At 54.5% G+C, this 15,542-nt stretch overlaps 1 protein-coding gene across 3 annotated transcripts in view; it reads left to right on the top strand.

The window, feature by feature from the left end:
* ASB2 (ankyrin repeat and SOCS box containing 2) overlaps nt 1-11,029 on the top strand; it is a 43,074-nt gene extending 32,045 nt beyond the window's left edge. For all 3 annotated transcript variants that reach the window (XM_015454164.3, XM_045396914.2, XM_005562083.4), the window contains 3 exons: nt 5,486-6,050; nt 7,277-7,430; nt 10,412-11,029. In XM_015454164.3, the coding sequence (XP_015309650.2) occupies nt 5,486-6,050; nt 7,277-7,430; nt 10,412-10,548 (856 nt within the window). In that variant the 3' untranslated portion in view covers nt 10,549-11,029. The remainder of the gene's footprint in view (nt 1-5,485; nt 6,051-7,276; nt 7,431-10,411) is intronic.
* Nucleotides 11,030-15,542: the final 4,513 nt, after the last annotated feature.

The raw sequence follows: 15,542 nt of genomic DNA, 5'->3' as shown, positions 1-15,542 counted from the left end.
GCTCCCGGAGAAAATCAGATACAGCCTGTCCATAGCTGCAGGGGCCATTGATCTAACTCAGGCCCTGGTTTTACAGAGAAGGAAGCCAAGGCCAGATATGGAAGTGATTTTCGAGATAGCAGCAGGGCTGGGACGTTCATCTGGGCTGCCTTCAAGTGAACCCAGAGGTGTTGGCAGTCTGACCCCAGCTGGAGGAGAAGCTGAATGGGCCCTAGGCGGCCTTGGGGATGATCCAGGAACACTGTATACATGGTTGATGCTCCCCTAAACTCACCTACCCTGGATTCATGCAGATTCCCAGGGTGAATTCCCTGGTTATTCAACCTCCCCTCTCAGGCCCCATTTCCCTCTGTCCCCCAAGGCTCAGAGGGCCTGGGCCACTTTTTAGGGCTACCCAACAAAGGGTTAAAGCCTGGTTCCCAGCAGCCTCTGCCACGGGGCAGGGCCCATGGCCAGCAAGCCCCGAGCTCATCACTCCCTCCCTGGGCATACAGCATTAAAGGCCCTCTGCTCGGGGATTTGATGTGACATTCCATAGGCATTCCGCATTCTGCCACCTGTCAACACACCCTAGCCGTCCCAGGCATAGAAGGCAGCACCAGGAGCCGAGGGCTGTTTGCCACATGGTGTCTTCTCGTCAGCACACTTAACCACAGGGGGTGACATGTGGGTGTGCTGAGAAAGGAGCCCTAAAGTCCTGATGTCCCAGTCACCTCCAAGACACACATTTTCCTGTTGTTCATTTCCAGTTTAGCAAAGCCACTGTATGAAATAAAAGATCAACACCAAAGATAGATTTATTCAGAAACTGTATGAGTTAGCCCAGAGCAGATGGCCCAAGAATAGCTCCCAAAACAGTAGTTTCCAACCTTGGCTGCTCTAGGAACCCTGATGCCTGGGCCCCACTGACTAGATGGTGCTGCCACTGGCCTGGGCTGTGCCTGAGGCTTCAGGGTGTCTAAGAGCTGCCCAGGTGATTTTACTGTGCAGCCTGAGTAGAGAATCAGGATCTCAGAGCCTCTTCTGTGGCCAAGAGAAAACACAGACTTGTGTTCTGGGCCTTACTTCTGACTCCCTCGTTTTAAAATATTCCTTCTCTTTTAACTCCAATATATAATACTTTTGCTGTATTTTATCAATCTTTGCAAGCCGGTTGAAATTCTTTCTGGAACAAGGCAAAATAGAGAACACTTAATATATTAAATTAAAAAGCAGTTTATAAAGTACATTGACAAGCAAGTTAATATCCCCATTAGTTAAAAGAGAAACTGAGGCTCAGAACTCAAGACTTCATAGGAAACAAGTCAGAGTGGCACAGTGAAGCTCAGAAGTGTTGGCAATGGAGCCGTCTGTGGGCAACCGGTTCCCATGTCAATCTTCCAGCCAATTTGTTGTTGTTGTTGTTGTTTGTTTGTCTTTGAGACCAAGTCTCTCTCTTCACCCAGGCTGGAGTGCAGTGGCACGATCTTGGCTCACTTCAACCTCTTCCTCCTGGGTTCAAGTGATTCTCCTTCCTCAGCCTCCCAAGTAGCTGGGATTACAGGTGTCCACCACCACACCTGGCTAATTTTTGTATTTTAGTAGAGACGGGGTTTCATCATGTTGTCCAGGCTGGTCTCGAACTCCTGAGCTCAAGTGATCCACCCGCCTCAGCCTCCCAAAGTGCTGGGATTACAGGCGTGAGCCACCGCACCCGGCCCTCCATCCAAATTTACACTGAACACTGACAAAGGTCACACCACAGTGACCTGGTGACTCAGAATACCTCTGTGTTTAGGGTCGCAGGGGCAGTAGGCTGCAGTCATTGTGGTGGTCAAGATACCAAGAGCACTGTTTATTCACTGCCAACTACAGGCCGATCAGATTCATGCGTAAGATCTCATTTTATAGTCAAAAGCAGCCTTGGTGAAAGATTATTACATTGTGCTTTGTAACCTGGACCTGGGATTGTAAGCAGTCCTACCTTGCTGGACTGTTATGAGTAAATGAGTAAATGAGATTAAGTTCTTAGCTCTGAGGGTCATGCTAGGATTAAATTAAGTAAACAAATGTGAGCACCCCTTTAAATGGTACCTGGCACATAGTAAGCGCTCAGCAATATTAGCACAACTATGACTTAGGAAGGTAAGGGGTAAAGTGCTCACAGCAACCCACTGGAGCTCAATAAAGGGTAGCTGTAGCCATCGTCATCATCATCATCATCATCATCACTATTATTACAATTAATTACCCCTCTGCTTTAGGTGTGGTTCAGAGAGGTTAAGTGACTTGCCTGTGCTGGCCCAGTGCTGAAAAGCAGAGCTGGTGTGTAACCCATGTACCCCTGACTCTGAGCCTCCTGGTTTCCCCAGTGCCCATGCTGGGCCCCTCTCTAGCTAAGGACAGCTTGCGTTGGCTCAAAGCTCTCTGCCCGTTCCCCTGCTGTTGGGCTAGATTCAGAAAGGACATCAGAGCCAGGGCCAGGTGGTATGGCAAGGCTGCTGCTTTGAGGAAACTAGAATCCTGGCGTGGGAGCCGGGCCTGGGGCAAGGATGTCAGGCTTCAGACACTGGTGAGTCCCGGGAACAAGACAGGAGCCCAGTGATTCGGAATGTGGTCCAAGGTCAGAGACAGCTCAGCACCTGCCACGCTGCTGCACTGGGCCTTTCTGGAATGACCCTGAGCTGGATCTGCTCTGGTCTCAGGGCCTAGACAGGCAAAGCTAAGCTGGTAGGTGTGGCCTCTGCATTGGGGAGGGGACAAGGAAGGGGTAGGGAGCCATCCTTCCAGACACCTACGGCTCTGTCAGGCGATGGTCACCTTTGATCCTCTTCATAAGGTGCCGCTTGAGCAATTGTAGTCTGAGATCCCAAAACATGCCTGTGGGAGAAGTGGGGAGTCAGACTGTTTGGTGGGGTCACCCCCTTGTCCTCCTGTCCTCTGCCCCACAAAATGGGCTGGGGGAGAGGAGTGATGATGTGCAGTGGGGCTACCAACATGGCCGCTCCCATGGTTGGGAGGAGTGGGGCATCGTAGAAGGCGTGACCCTGGGCATCCAGAGACCTGCATTTTGCTCTTGTGCACCACCCACCTTCTGTCCAACCTCACTCTATTCCTCACCCCAAGTCTGGGCTTCAGTTTTACCCTCTGTAAAATGGGAGAGCTGGACACACTGATCTCCAGAGCCTGTCCGGCATTACACATTTACTTTCTGATTGGCAGAGTCCTGCCACAATAATATGATTCACTGCATTACTGAGACAATGCTCAAGTTCCCACATTTCTGCCACTTTCCCTTGGTTCGTGAATTGCCAGAGACCAGCTGTGACCTGCCAGAGATACCAGCCCCATCTGGCCAGTGGCCCCAGGGCAGCCCCTCTCACTGTTCTTTTCCGTGCTTGGGCATGTTACAGCTGTTAGCGGAGCATTTCTTGGCTGTGGCCGCCATCCAGGGTGAGGCCCAGGCCTGCTTTTGACCAGCACCTCTGCAGAGCAAAGTCAGGCCTCCTGTGCCTACACAAATAGAAATTAGGAGGCAATTAGCCCCCCTGGGTGTGTGAATTTCCTTTTGAGGTTTTAGAGTCAGATTTTAGCCAAACACAGCATCACTAACAATAATAATAGTTTCCACTGAGATCCCAGCAGGAGGTCACTGGCATCAGATTTCCAGGAAGCCAGCGTGCCAGGAGGCGAGAGGCGTGGGAATGGGCCTGGTGGCACCTGCTTCTCTCCCCTTCACCCCCCCCCCGCCCCACCCCCTGCAATGGCCACCTCCTTGGAGCCCCACAGGAGGCTGTGAGGTCACCTGTCAGCAGGGATTGGGCGGATTAGGGTCTGGAATCATATTGGTGGCAGGAGCTTGTTCTTGCAGGTGGCAGGGGTCTAGGAGAAGAGAGCCAAGAGAAGGGGTCAAGAATCCTGGGGTTGAGTCCCCAGAGTTGTCTTATGACTCCTGATTAGTCACCTCAGCTCTCTGAGCCACATCTGTTAAAAAGAAGGCCACAGGCCTGCTCCGGCCACTCCCACCCAGGGCTGCAGTGAAAGTAAAATGGGCAGGCAAGTTAACACATTGTGAAGACTGCAAAACCCCATGATATGTTAACTGTCACCCTGACTGCTACACAAGAGGTAGGGGAGTTGTTAAGAGTGTAGCTTTGGGGTCAGACTGCCTGGGTTTAAATCCTGGCTCCATCACTTACTGGCTGTGTATCCTTGGAGGAGTCACATACCTTCTCTGGGCTACTGTCTCCTCACCTCTGAAGTGAGGATATTATAGTACTCACTTCAGAGGGCTACTGGGAGGATTTCATAGATTAATAGAGGGAAAGTGCTGAGATCAGTGCTCGAGTTTTAGGACAGAGAGGAACTGGTGGTTGCAGGGAGCTCAGGCTTCAGCAGTGGCTGACCAAGTTCTCCACATCCAGAAGGTGAGGCAGAGAGACTGGGAGAAGCTAGCATCAGCCTTCAGGGCAGGAGGCAGTGAGACACACAGGAGAGGAGTGTAAGTAACCTCATGGTCACAGTGGGCTGGTTGGGGCCTGGGGCAGTAGTAGTTGGGGCCAAACACATTTGTCCCCTTTTGTCCTCAGGATCTCGTGGTTCCACTGGGGTCCCAGGACAGCAAGATAGGGATGTAGGACAGCTCAGCCCTGGAGTCAGAGGAGGGCACACACCCTGGTTCCCCTCTTCTAACTGTATGGCTGGGCAAGCCCCTTAGTCTCTCAAAGCCCTGAATCTTCTCATCTGCAAAATGGGAATGATGAGCCTTGCTTTAGGAGTTATTGTAAAGATTGAACCCAATAGCACTTGTAAAGCCTTTAGGAGCCTTCTGGCACATAGTGGGCTCTGGGATCTGGCTGTCCCTGTCCGTCCTCCCCCAGAGAGAGCAGGGTCTGGTTCCAAACTTCGCCACATTGGATTTGGGGGCCTTCCAGTCAATTCCTCCAGATAACTGAGCTGGCAATGGGCAACAGCGCTTAGCCTGAAACAAATCAGTGGCAGCTTCTTGAAACCCTGGTGCAGTATGGCAGGTTTTTAAGAACTCAGACTTCCGAGGCCAAGGGTTCTGGGTCTGAAGCCCAGCTCTGCCCCTTACTGGCTATGTGACTTTGGGAGGGTGGCTGAAGCTCTCTGAGCCTCCGTTTCCTTATCTGTAAAGCGAGGACGGCAGCCGACCCCATCTTCCCCAATGGGGTGAGAATGGTTGACCCGCGGCGCCCCCTGCCGGTGGGACCCGCGCCGCAGCCCGCGGTAAGGGCGAGCAGCCAGGCCTGGCTCCCGAGCGCTCCCTGCTGGCGAGGCCTGCCCCACTCCGCCCCTCCCCTCACCCGCGCCCGCCCCTCCCCTCACCCGCGCCCGCCCCTCCCCTCACCCGCGCCCGCCCCTCCCCTCACCCGCGCCCGCCCCTCCCCTCACCCGCGCCCGCCCCTCCCCTCACCCGCGCCCGCCCCTCCCCTCACCCGCGCCCGCCCCTCCCCTCACCCGCGCCCGCCCCTCAACCTGGCAGGATCGTGCAGATGCTGCTGCCGGTGACCAGTCGCACGCGCGTACGCCGTAGCGGCGTCAGTCCGCTGCACCTGGCGGCCGAGCGCAACAACGACGCGGTGCTGGAGGCGCTGCTGAGCGCCCGCTTCGACGTGAACGCGCCGCTGGCGCCCGAGCGCGCGCGCCTCTACGAGGACCGGCGCAGCTCCGCGCTGTACTTCGCCGTGGTCAACAACAACGTGTACGCCACCGAGCTGCTGCTGGAACACGGCGCCGACCCCAACCGTGACGTCATCAGCCCCCTGCTCGTGGCCATCCGCCACGGCTGCCTGCGCACCATGCAGCTGCTGCTAGACCACGGCGCGAACATCGACGCCTATATCGCCACGCATCCCACCGCCTTCCCCGCCACCATCATGTTCGCCATGAAGTGCCTGTCGCTGCTCAAGTTCCTCATGGACCTGGGCTGCGACGGCGAGCCCTGCTTCTCATGCCTCTACGGCAATGGCCCGCACCCGCCGGCGCCGCAGCCCTCCAGCAGGTTCAACGATGCGCCCGTGTCCGACAAGGAGCCCAGCGTGGTGCAGGTGGGCGGCGCGCGCCGCTGGTGGGGAGTGCTGCTTTTGGGTGTGGCCTGGGGACAAGCGCGCATGGGCGGTGGTGGGGCCGGGTGGTTCGCGCTCCTCCTCGGGAGCAGCGTGGACTAGTGATTAACACCTTTGGGGGGAAGTGTGGACAGCTTTGGAGGCAGCAGAGCACAGTGGTTAACCCGCGTCCTGGGTAGTGTGGCTTAGCGGTTAGGGCGCTTTGGAGGGAGCTTTGGAAGGAACTAGAAGTTAGCACACTTTAGAGGCCGCAGAACTTAGTGGTGCATTGGAACAGTGAAATCCTTATTGTGGTCCGCTGAGTTGGGGAATTGAAGGAACCAATAGCGGAGCGGAGAACTCTGCCAAACTAAGAGGCTTGTCACCTCCAGCAAACCTACACCTGGACTGCGATGTGAAATAAGCACGATCCGGAAAGGGATGTCGAGAGCAGGCTGGTGTAGGGTCAGGTCAGAGCAGAAACCAGCGACCCAGAGGCAGGACATGTCCATGTTGTTACTTTAAAAGTCAGAATTGGGCCGGGCGCGGTGACTCACGCCTGTAATCCCAATACTTTGGGAGGCCCAGGCGGGCGGATCACGAGGTCAGGAGATCGAGACCATCCTGGCTAACACGGTGAAACCCCGTCTCTACTAAAAATATAAAAAAATTAGCCGGGCGTGTTGGCGGGTGCCTGTAGTCCCAGCTACTCGGGAAGCTGAGGCAGGAGAATGGCGTGAACCCGGGAGGCGGAGCTTGCAGTGAGCCGAGATCGTGCCACTGCACTTCAGCCTGGGCAACAGAGCGAGACTCCATCTCAAAAAAAAGAAAAAGCAAAAAAAAAAGAGTCAGAACTTAAAAGGAATTTAGACACACGCCTCTCCTGGAGATCATTATTTTAATGGTTAATGGGGATCATTCATGAGCTGCCTACTGTGTGCAAAGTTTATGCTCATGTTACCTAATTCTCATGTTAAATCCCCTTGGAATTGGTTTCATGTACCTGTTTTATAGACAGGGAAACTGAGGCTCAGAGGTGATGTGACTTGCTCAAGTTGTCCATCTTCCACTTGGGGCAGCAGAAGCCTGTGTTGAGGTGACATGGTTCAGGGGATCCTAGCCTGGGTATGCACAGTGTCTGTGCTTGGACACATCCCCTGTCCTCCCTGGCCGCAGGCTCCTGCTGGTCGAATGAACTCACTTCTTGGTCCCGGCGTGTTCTCTTTCAGTTCTGTGAGTTTGTATCTGCCCCGGAGGTGAGCCGCTGGGCAGGGCCCATCATCGATGTCCTCCTGGACTATGTGGGCAATGTGCAGCTCTGCTCGCGGCTGAAGGAGCACATCGACAGCTTTGAGGACTGGGCCGTCATCAAGGAGAAGGCAGGTAGGAACTTGCTGCTGCTGCCGAGGCTGGCAGATCTCCCTGCCTGACTCAGAGTCCCAGGCCTCAGGGAATGCGACTGTTCCTAACCCCGTGACCATCTGCTCCGTGCCAGGCTCTGTGCCTCCTTGGATGAAACATGAGGAATCTGCCCCTCACAGAGTTGTGCCACCTGGGCCAAAGTCACAGTTAGTTAGTGGCAGAGCTGGGATTGAAACCCAGGTTTGACCAACCCCAGAGTCTCTCCACTACATCTTTCCATGATGTTTAAAACAGCTACAGCTCCCTGAGGGGTACCGGGACCTTCAGAGTAGGTTGTGAACGATTTGGGGCCACCAAGAGGCATTGTAGGAGGGGAGAGGGGAGGATGGTGGTCTAGGGTGTCTGAGACTAAAGTGCACATGAAGCACCTGGGTGTCCTGTTAAAAATGCAGCTTCTGATTCTGCAGGTCTGGGGCGGGGCCGGGGAGTCTGTATTTCAGCAGGCTCCCAGGTGGCGCCAAGGCTGTTGGTACACAGAACACCCTGGTGTGGGAGACAGGCCCCTGAACCCTGGAGCCAGCCTTGCCAGGGCCTTGCTGGGTGAGGCCTCTCCCCACCTGAACAGACATGCCTGGGCAGGATCATTGTCCAGCCCCTTTCAGCTCTACCCGCCTGAACTGTGCCAGGCACAGTGAAGTGGGGTTCGGCCACTGTCCCTCTGATGTGTGCAGAGTAGATGGGGCTGCCTGGCTAAGTCAGGCTGAGGAAGCCAGAATCCCTCTTAGGCATTGATGGAGCTCACCTGGGCAAACAGGATTTCTGCCACCGGTGACAGAAATGGGTATCTGTGCAGTGGCATTCCAGCTACCCTAGGGCTTTCTCTGGCTCTGAGGGCACAGTCCTACCCTGGCCAAGTGTTTGTCAAAGGAGGCTGACCTGCAGCAGGTCATTGTCATTCCACCACTACTGTTCCTGTCCCCAGGTGAGACTGTGCAGCCTCGGGGGCCCACCCCTGTGCCCTAACTCTGACTCACCACGTTCCTCCTTGATCCTCACACCCCTGTGATCCCAAATGTGCTGTAGGATTTTTCATTGGCACAGGTGCCTGAAGGCACTTGAACTGAAGCCTTTGATAAAGTTTCTGGGGCAGTAACGGGGAGGGAGGTGTCAACTTGCGCATTCACTCAGGGCTTAACTCTAGATGCATGATAAACCTTCAGGGAATTAATGAATAATTGGTTGCTGTCACCACGATCCTTGGGCACTAGAGGGTGGAGCAGTCTATGCCTAGATATCAGTCCCACCCATTCTGTTACCTTCTCCTGCCTTCCTTAGAGAAGGGTGATCCCTCACAACTAAAGCATGCCCCAGGGAAATCCCTGCAGAGACCTTAGTGTGCAGTACACATTTGTTAGCCAGTAAAACAAGTCGTTCTTAAGCAATACCTATTTGGGTTACTTTAAAGCCCACTTTCCACCTGCAAGATGGTCCCCACGCGCTTGTTTGTTTAATGCTACAACATCGACATCCTTATTCTGGGAAGGACACCCAGAGCCCATGGATTGGCCAGCCCAGCCCTCATGCTTCCATGTCCTCTGCTCACCAACAGCCTGTGCTGAGTTTCCCAGAGGGGAGGTTATATTCTAAGCTTATTACCTAAGGGTTTTCCCCATCTATTTTCTGGACTGTTAAAAAAGTGTCCTAACTGGCCTCAATGCCTATAATTAATTATTCCAATTCAGCCATTAAATGAATATATGTTCAAGACCTTCTGTGTACAAGGTAACCACGTTATTTTTTTATCCAGACCACAGCATTTAAGAGATAGAAATAGGAACTAACCAGACAAGATGCCTGGACAACAGGAATGATGCTTCCCTGCTCTTTGCGGTACTATGTAGTAGAAATATCTGAGCTCAGAAGGCAGTGAACTCAGAGGGCAGCTCGGAGGGCAGTGGAAGTGTCAGAAACAGTGATGGGTGTGTGGATGCTTCGCTAGGCAACACTGCCGCTGCCTGGCCCTCCACCTTCGCTGCACATCCCACCTGCCCCTCCAGCCCCGGTCTTGCATGACTTCCTGGCCTTGCCACTTGCTGTTTTCCCTGCTTAGAATGTCCCTGTCTCCTGTCCTTACCTGGAAATTCCTGCCCTCAGCCCTCAGGACCCACTCAAAGGGCACCGTCTCTTGTGGAAGCCTCCCCTGGAGCCTCTGGGCAGGCACCTCTGCATATCTGGCCCAAGCACAGAGTCAGGTGCAGCAGAGGGGCTCAGCATGTGCCTGGGGAATGAATGAATGAATGAGTGAATGAATGAATGAATGAATGAGTGAATGAATGACATTCTGTGATTCTACAAGCCCTTTCTTTGTATCCGACCCTTTGCTGAGGATTGAAATAAATTACTCCATTACTGGGTGCATTCATCCCCTGCTCTTACCTCTACCCACTCCCCAGCTCAGAAAACTTCACTACATGGCTCCTGGGGGAGGCAGCCAGGTGGGATTCTGGGGCCTGAGGGGAGCTGCCAGTCTCTGCCCCCTTACCCTGGCCTCTCAGCACCACCAGGAGCTCCAAGTTGAATTCCACATGTGGGAGCACTTAAGAGGTCAAACCTCTGACCCCATTGCTAAGGCTGTGTTTGGGGGCCCAGCTTGTGTGTGAAGAGGAAGAGGCTCAAGAGGAGGGAGACACCACCACTAGTCCCAGGAGGGATCCTGGGCAAGGCTCAGAACCTTGCTAAGCCTCGGTTTCCTCACCTGTGAAATGGGTGTGCTAACCATGCTGTCAACTGCTTGAGCTGTGCAGATCAATGAGGGGTGAACAGTGGGAAGGTGCCTTGCTGGGTCTCTTTAGTTGGCAGGGACTGGGGTGACCAGCAGCGGGCACCCCCTCTCTTACCCATCCACATCAGCTGGGCTCCTCCCATAGGCTGGGGTCACAGATGCAATCCCTTTGCTTATTGCAAATGATAAATCAGCCTCTGCCTTTCCCTCCTTTTTTCAGAACCTCCAAGACCTCTGGCTCACCTTTGCCGGCTGCGGGTTCGAAAGGCCATTGGGAAATACCGTATAAAACTCCTAGACACCTTGCCGCTCCCAGGCAGGCTGATTAGATACCTGAAATACGAGAACACCCAGTAACTGGGGCCACGGGGAGAGAGGAGTAGCCCCTCAGACTCTTCTTACTAAGTTTCAGGACGTTTCAGGACGTCGGTGTCCCCAACTCCAAGGGGGACCTGGTGACAGAGGGCTGCCTCCCTCTCATCCTGGACAGCTACCAGGATCTCACTGGGTCTCAGGGCCAGAGCAGAGAACAGAATGTGTCAAGGAGGAGAAGAATCATTTGTTTACAAACTGACGAGCAGATCCCAGACCTCCTCTGCCTTCGGGAATGGCAGAAACCTCCATTCCTGGGGCCAGGGCAGAGCTTGAGGTGTTCTGGGGAAGGCGGGCTCAGAGCCTTCCCTGCGCCCCTGCACTCGCTCTGGAAAACTCACCACTTGACTTCAGAGCTTTCTCCCCAAAGACTAAGATGAAGACGTGGCCCAAGGTAGGGGGTAGGGGGAGCCTGGGTCTTGGAGGGCTTTGTTAAGTATTAATACAATAAATGTTACACACGTGACACCTGCCCAGTGAAGTCCCTCTCATCAGACTTCCTGATGCCTGAGGTCCTCAGCCTTGCTCCTGGCAGTAGTGGGAGCAGGGCAGGTGTGGGGATGGGGCACAAGGACCCCTGAATGTGTCACCTTTGTTTGGGCTCCTGAAAGACCCCAGAGGCTGTGTTCTTCACTCCCCAGGCGAGGCCCGATGATGGCCCAGTGGGTTTTCCTCTCCTCGTTCAATCACCATGGAAACAGGCACACCATCACAAACAGCCTCAGGGCCCACATGTCTCCTGACACCTGGGGATGTCTTACACGTTTCCTGGCACTCTGTGTTCACACCCTGCTCACCCCTGTTTTGCTGGCTGTTGAGAAACTAGGGAAAAACATTAAATACTGCCTACCGTGAGCAGCAGTGCTAGAGTGATGGCCATGGTCAGCCCTTGCAAAGGTACCAAGCCTAAGAGTGCATGGAGCTCTGGCCCCGGCGTGCCTCCCTCTGTCCTCATGAGGCCCTGTGGGATGAGCAGGACAGGAATTGTCATCCTGTTTTCAGGCGGTGCAGGGCAGAGCTAAGGCTTGCCACCATGTGGCACTCTCTGGGGGTGTCTCCAGGCCCCGAGGGCTGAGATGCAGCAGGCCCTATTTCCATGGAAGCTGTAGTGACTCATTGGCACTCCCTTTACAAGTGTGAGTGAAGCCACTGAGTCCAGGCTACTCTGCAGCAACACTGGAGCAGGCCACCTGGCCCAGAGCCTGTACCAGGCCAGTCCCAGGATCTAGTAGAGTCTCAAGCAAGGTCAAAGGTAGTTTCTGGCCTTTGGAAATTAAGCAGCTAGAGTGATGGAGGGGAGCACTGGTTCCAGGCTCCGCCTGCCATTGGCTTGCATCTCTGGGGCCTCAGTTTCCTCATCTGTATGGTGAAACATGATGGCCCCTTGCTGGCTCTGACACACTGGGTTTCTTTTCCTTTTTTTTTTTTTTTTTCGAGGCAGAGTCTCACTTTGCTGCCCAGGCTGTTGTGCAGTGGCATGATCTCGGCTCATTGCAACCTCCGCCTCCTGGGCTTAGGTGATCCTCCCGCCTCAGCCTCCCAAGTAGCTGGGACTATAGGGGCATGCCACCATGCCTGGCTAAAGACACACTGGGCTTCTATGGAATCAGTAACTCCCAGAGAAAACGTCTTCCAAGCAGCACTTTCTGGCCACGGGTCAAAGGGGGCTCAACCTGGTCTTGCCCACTCCTTCATGATACAAACGAGAAACTGGCCCAGAGAGGGGAAGGGACTTGCCTGGGCACACACAGCAAGTCCCTGGGGTTCCAGCTTAACGGTGCTTGGCCACAGTCCCATGTGGCCTTGCTGTTCACCAGGCAGAACCTGCAGGGACCCTGAAGAAGCCCCAAAGGAAACCCGCATGCTCCCCCACTGGGGATGCTCAAACCCAAGAGCCCAGGGTAAGTTGCCAAGGCGGGTTCAGCTCCCAGGGGAGAATCCGATGGAAGAACGCCTTTGCTGACCTGGAAGCCAAAGGGAGAGCATTTGCATCTTGGGTGACGGCTGGTCAAACTGACCCCAGGGGTGGCAGGTGGTGATGGGATGAGGCATGCAGGGCCAGTGTGCGAGTTGTTTGGTGTGTGTGGACTGAGATGGGTATTGGGCAGACTCTTAACCTACAGCATCTCGTGGACCACATTATGTCCTAGAGAGTCCTAAGGCAGCAGCCACAAATCTCCCAGCCCAGAGACGCAGGCACTGAGCAGGACAGTGTGCCAGTCTGAGGGAGGTGCCGCCCTGGGGGAGATGGGGCTGAAGGGGTGAGTGGGAGGTATAGGGGAGGGGTTTGGCCACTGTTTTCTCTATAGTCGCCATTTGCAGGATGTGGCACCTCCTGGCCTGGGACGCACCAGTGCTACATTTGGGTTCTTAGAATATTAATGTACAAGCGTCCATGCCACTTAGTCAAACACTGCTCGGGACCCCTCCCTGCAAGCGCCATGCCTCCTTAGGTCCCTGCCCCCACCTCCCCACAACCCAGCAACTAAGGGGTTCATTCCTGGCCTCGGACTGCTCCGGTGGGTTGCTTCCAGTTGGTCAGTGCTCACATTGTGCCATTCGTTTTGCATTTTGACCATCACTCCTGTGTGGAGCACTTTACAGCCACCTCCCTCTGCAGAAGCAGGCCCTCCTGCAGCCGCACCTGCCCAGTCCCAAGAGGTTTGCAGCCTCGCCTCAGGGACGTCTCACAGCATTGCAGACACAGCCCTGAAAGTCTGGCGGAGATTCCCCTTCGTGAACTTGACCCAGTGGTGGGTGTCGGGGATGACGAAGGGGTGCGGGGGGTGGGTGCCTGGACTGGCTCCGGGTTTTACTTTGAACCAGTGCCGTTCACTTTGTGATTAGGGGAGTATCTGCTGTTGTTACTGCAGCAGCATTTAAAACTGATTTTTTAATACCAAAGCTTTCCTAAATGCATGCTTTCTGCCTACCTCGCTTCCACGTGGAGGCATCATGTTGCCAGGGGCTTCTCTCAGGCTATGTCTTGGTAGAGGTTTCTGCTTCCAAACGTTTGAATGAATGAATCGTCAGGTACCCCCGGGGGCTGTGAGCAGGCACAGGCCAGTCTTACCAGAGAGACCTGAGCTTTCTCCCTAAAGACTAAGATATCTTAGTCTAAGACTGGAGCTCAGGTCCTCTTCTAGCGGATGTGGTTGGTTGTGTGGTCCAGGCACATCATCCCCTGGGCAACACAGCCCATAAACGGTATTAAAATGTCAGCATGACAGAACCTACAGACACCACCAGATAACTACAAGAGGTGACTTGTGGTTGGTGGAGCTTTTGAGCATCTGGGTAGCACAGTGGGCCAGGCACTCATATTGGCCTCACAACAACCTATACAGCAGGTCTATTATCAATCACATTCTTCAAATGAGGAAATTTCAGTACAGAGAGGTTAAGTAACTTGCCCAAGATTGCACAGCTGATAGATGGCAGGCTAGGATGCAGGCATTTAAACCCCTCTTATGCAGTTTGCAGGGAGCTGAGGCTCATCGACATGGATCCAGAGGGCCTGTGTGATGCCACACAGAGGGCAGAGGAGGGTACCGCACCCCCCAGCCCCTTGCTGTTCTTTAAGACCAGAGCAGTCAGAGGCTGAGGGTCCAGGTTGAGGACTGTCCCCATCCCATGGGCCAGATAATGACTCTGAACAGCTCTGCCCAGGCCATTCCTGTTTCTGTGGCTCTGAAGTCTTCAGAGGCCATTGGACAGAAACCACTGGCTGGCTTCCTGGTGAGGGGGCTGCCCCTCCAGGGGACTCCCCACGCCAGGGGAATCCTGGAGTAAAACAAGGCAAGTAGGAGGGGCCCTTGGTGACCACCGATTCTGCAGCCTGTATTAGTGAGAAAGAATCAGAGGCCATATCCGGGCTCCAAAGGAGGGAGCCTGTGACCAGCCAACACTTGCCTGGGGTGCAGAAGAGGTAGATGTACCTGTTTCCTAGTCCTCCGTTGTACAGATGAGGAGACTGAGGCACAGAGTGAGGATTAACTTGTCCAACGTCACACTACTGATGAGAACACCATAGTCCCCAGCCAGGACTGGCCCGCCGCACCCTTCTTAGTTGTGAAAACTGTGTTCTGATAAAATAAGCAGCTCGGCAGGCCAGCAGGCCCACCCTCTCTCAGCCATGGAGCCACGTCCACAGCAGCAGAGAAAACCTGGGCCTGTGTGCAGGTGGAGGCCTCTCAGGTAGCTTTGCTAGTAGGACACTAAGAGCAAAATCCAGGGCCACTTCCTGCTACCGGTACTCGCCTCTGCACTGTCACAGGCAAAAGCCCTCAGCATTCCATTGATGGGGCACCTGGTATGTAACAGGCCCAGGGAGAGACCCATCGGCGGGTAACCCGGAAGCTGAATTCGCTAGAGGGGATCCTTTTGTATGTGCCAGAGAGAACGAGGTTTAGGGGAATTTGCTATTATTTTTAAAATTGATTTATTTTGCCCGTGGACATAGACTCCAAGACCATGATTTGGAGAAACAATTTGGTCAAACCACCTGTTTTGTCCACAAGGGACCAAACTCCTGTTTGGCCTGATTTTCCCTCTGACCAGAGTTGGGTACAATCACCTTGGCACAGAGGCTGCCCTGAGGCTGTGCCCAGAGCAGAAGGCACTGCAGAGAGACTCATTCTCCTCTCATTGTCCTGCAGGTGGGGCAAGGAGACCCCCAGAGGAAGTGTCCGGCCCCACAGCACAGGGCGGCGCTGGACTGCAGCCCTACCTCCCCTGGTTCCAGCGCCTATTCTCCAGAGCATGTTGGACGCCCTGGGGGGTCCACGCCAGCATGTCTTTCCCTAGTGGCTCCTCTCCTCCCCTCCTCACCTTCCTTCCGTTGAACCAAGCTCTTGGCCCCCAGCGCCCATTCCCAGATATCTCAGAGGTTTCAACCACTCCTGGCCTCACTGAAACCAACCACATCTGCCAGCAGCCCTCAGCCTGGGGCTCATTCAGCCTCATGATACCCAAGATAT

This window comes from Macaca fascicularis, chromosome 7 (genome assembly GCF_037993035.2).
Source record: "Macaca fascicularis isolate 582-1 chromosome 7, T2T-MFA8v1.1".
Taxonomy (NCBI): Eukaryota; Metazoa; Chordata; class Mammalia; order Primates; family Cercopithecidae; genus Macaca; species Macaca fascicularis.
This window is presented reverse-complemented; position numbering and strand designations above follow the sequence as displayed.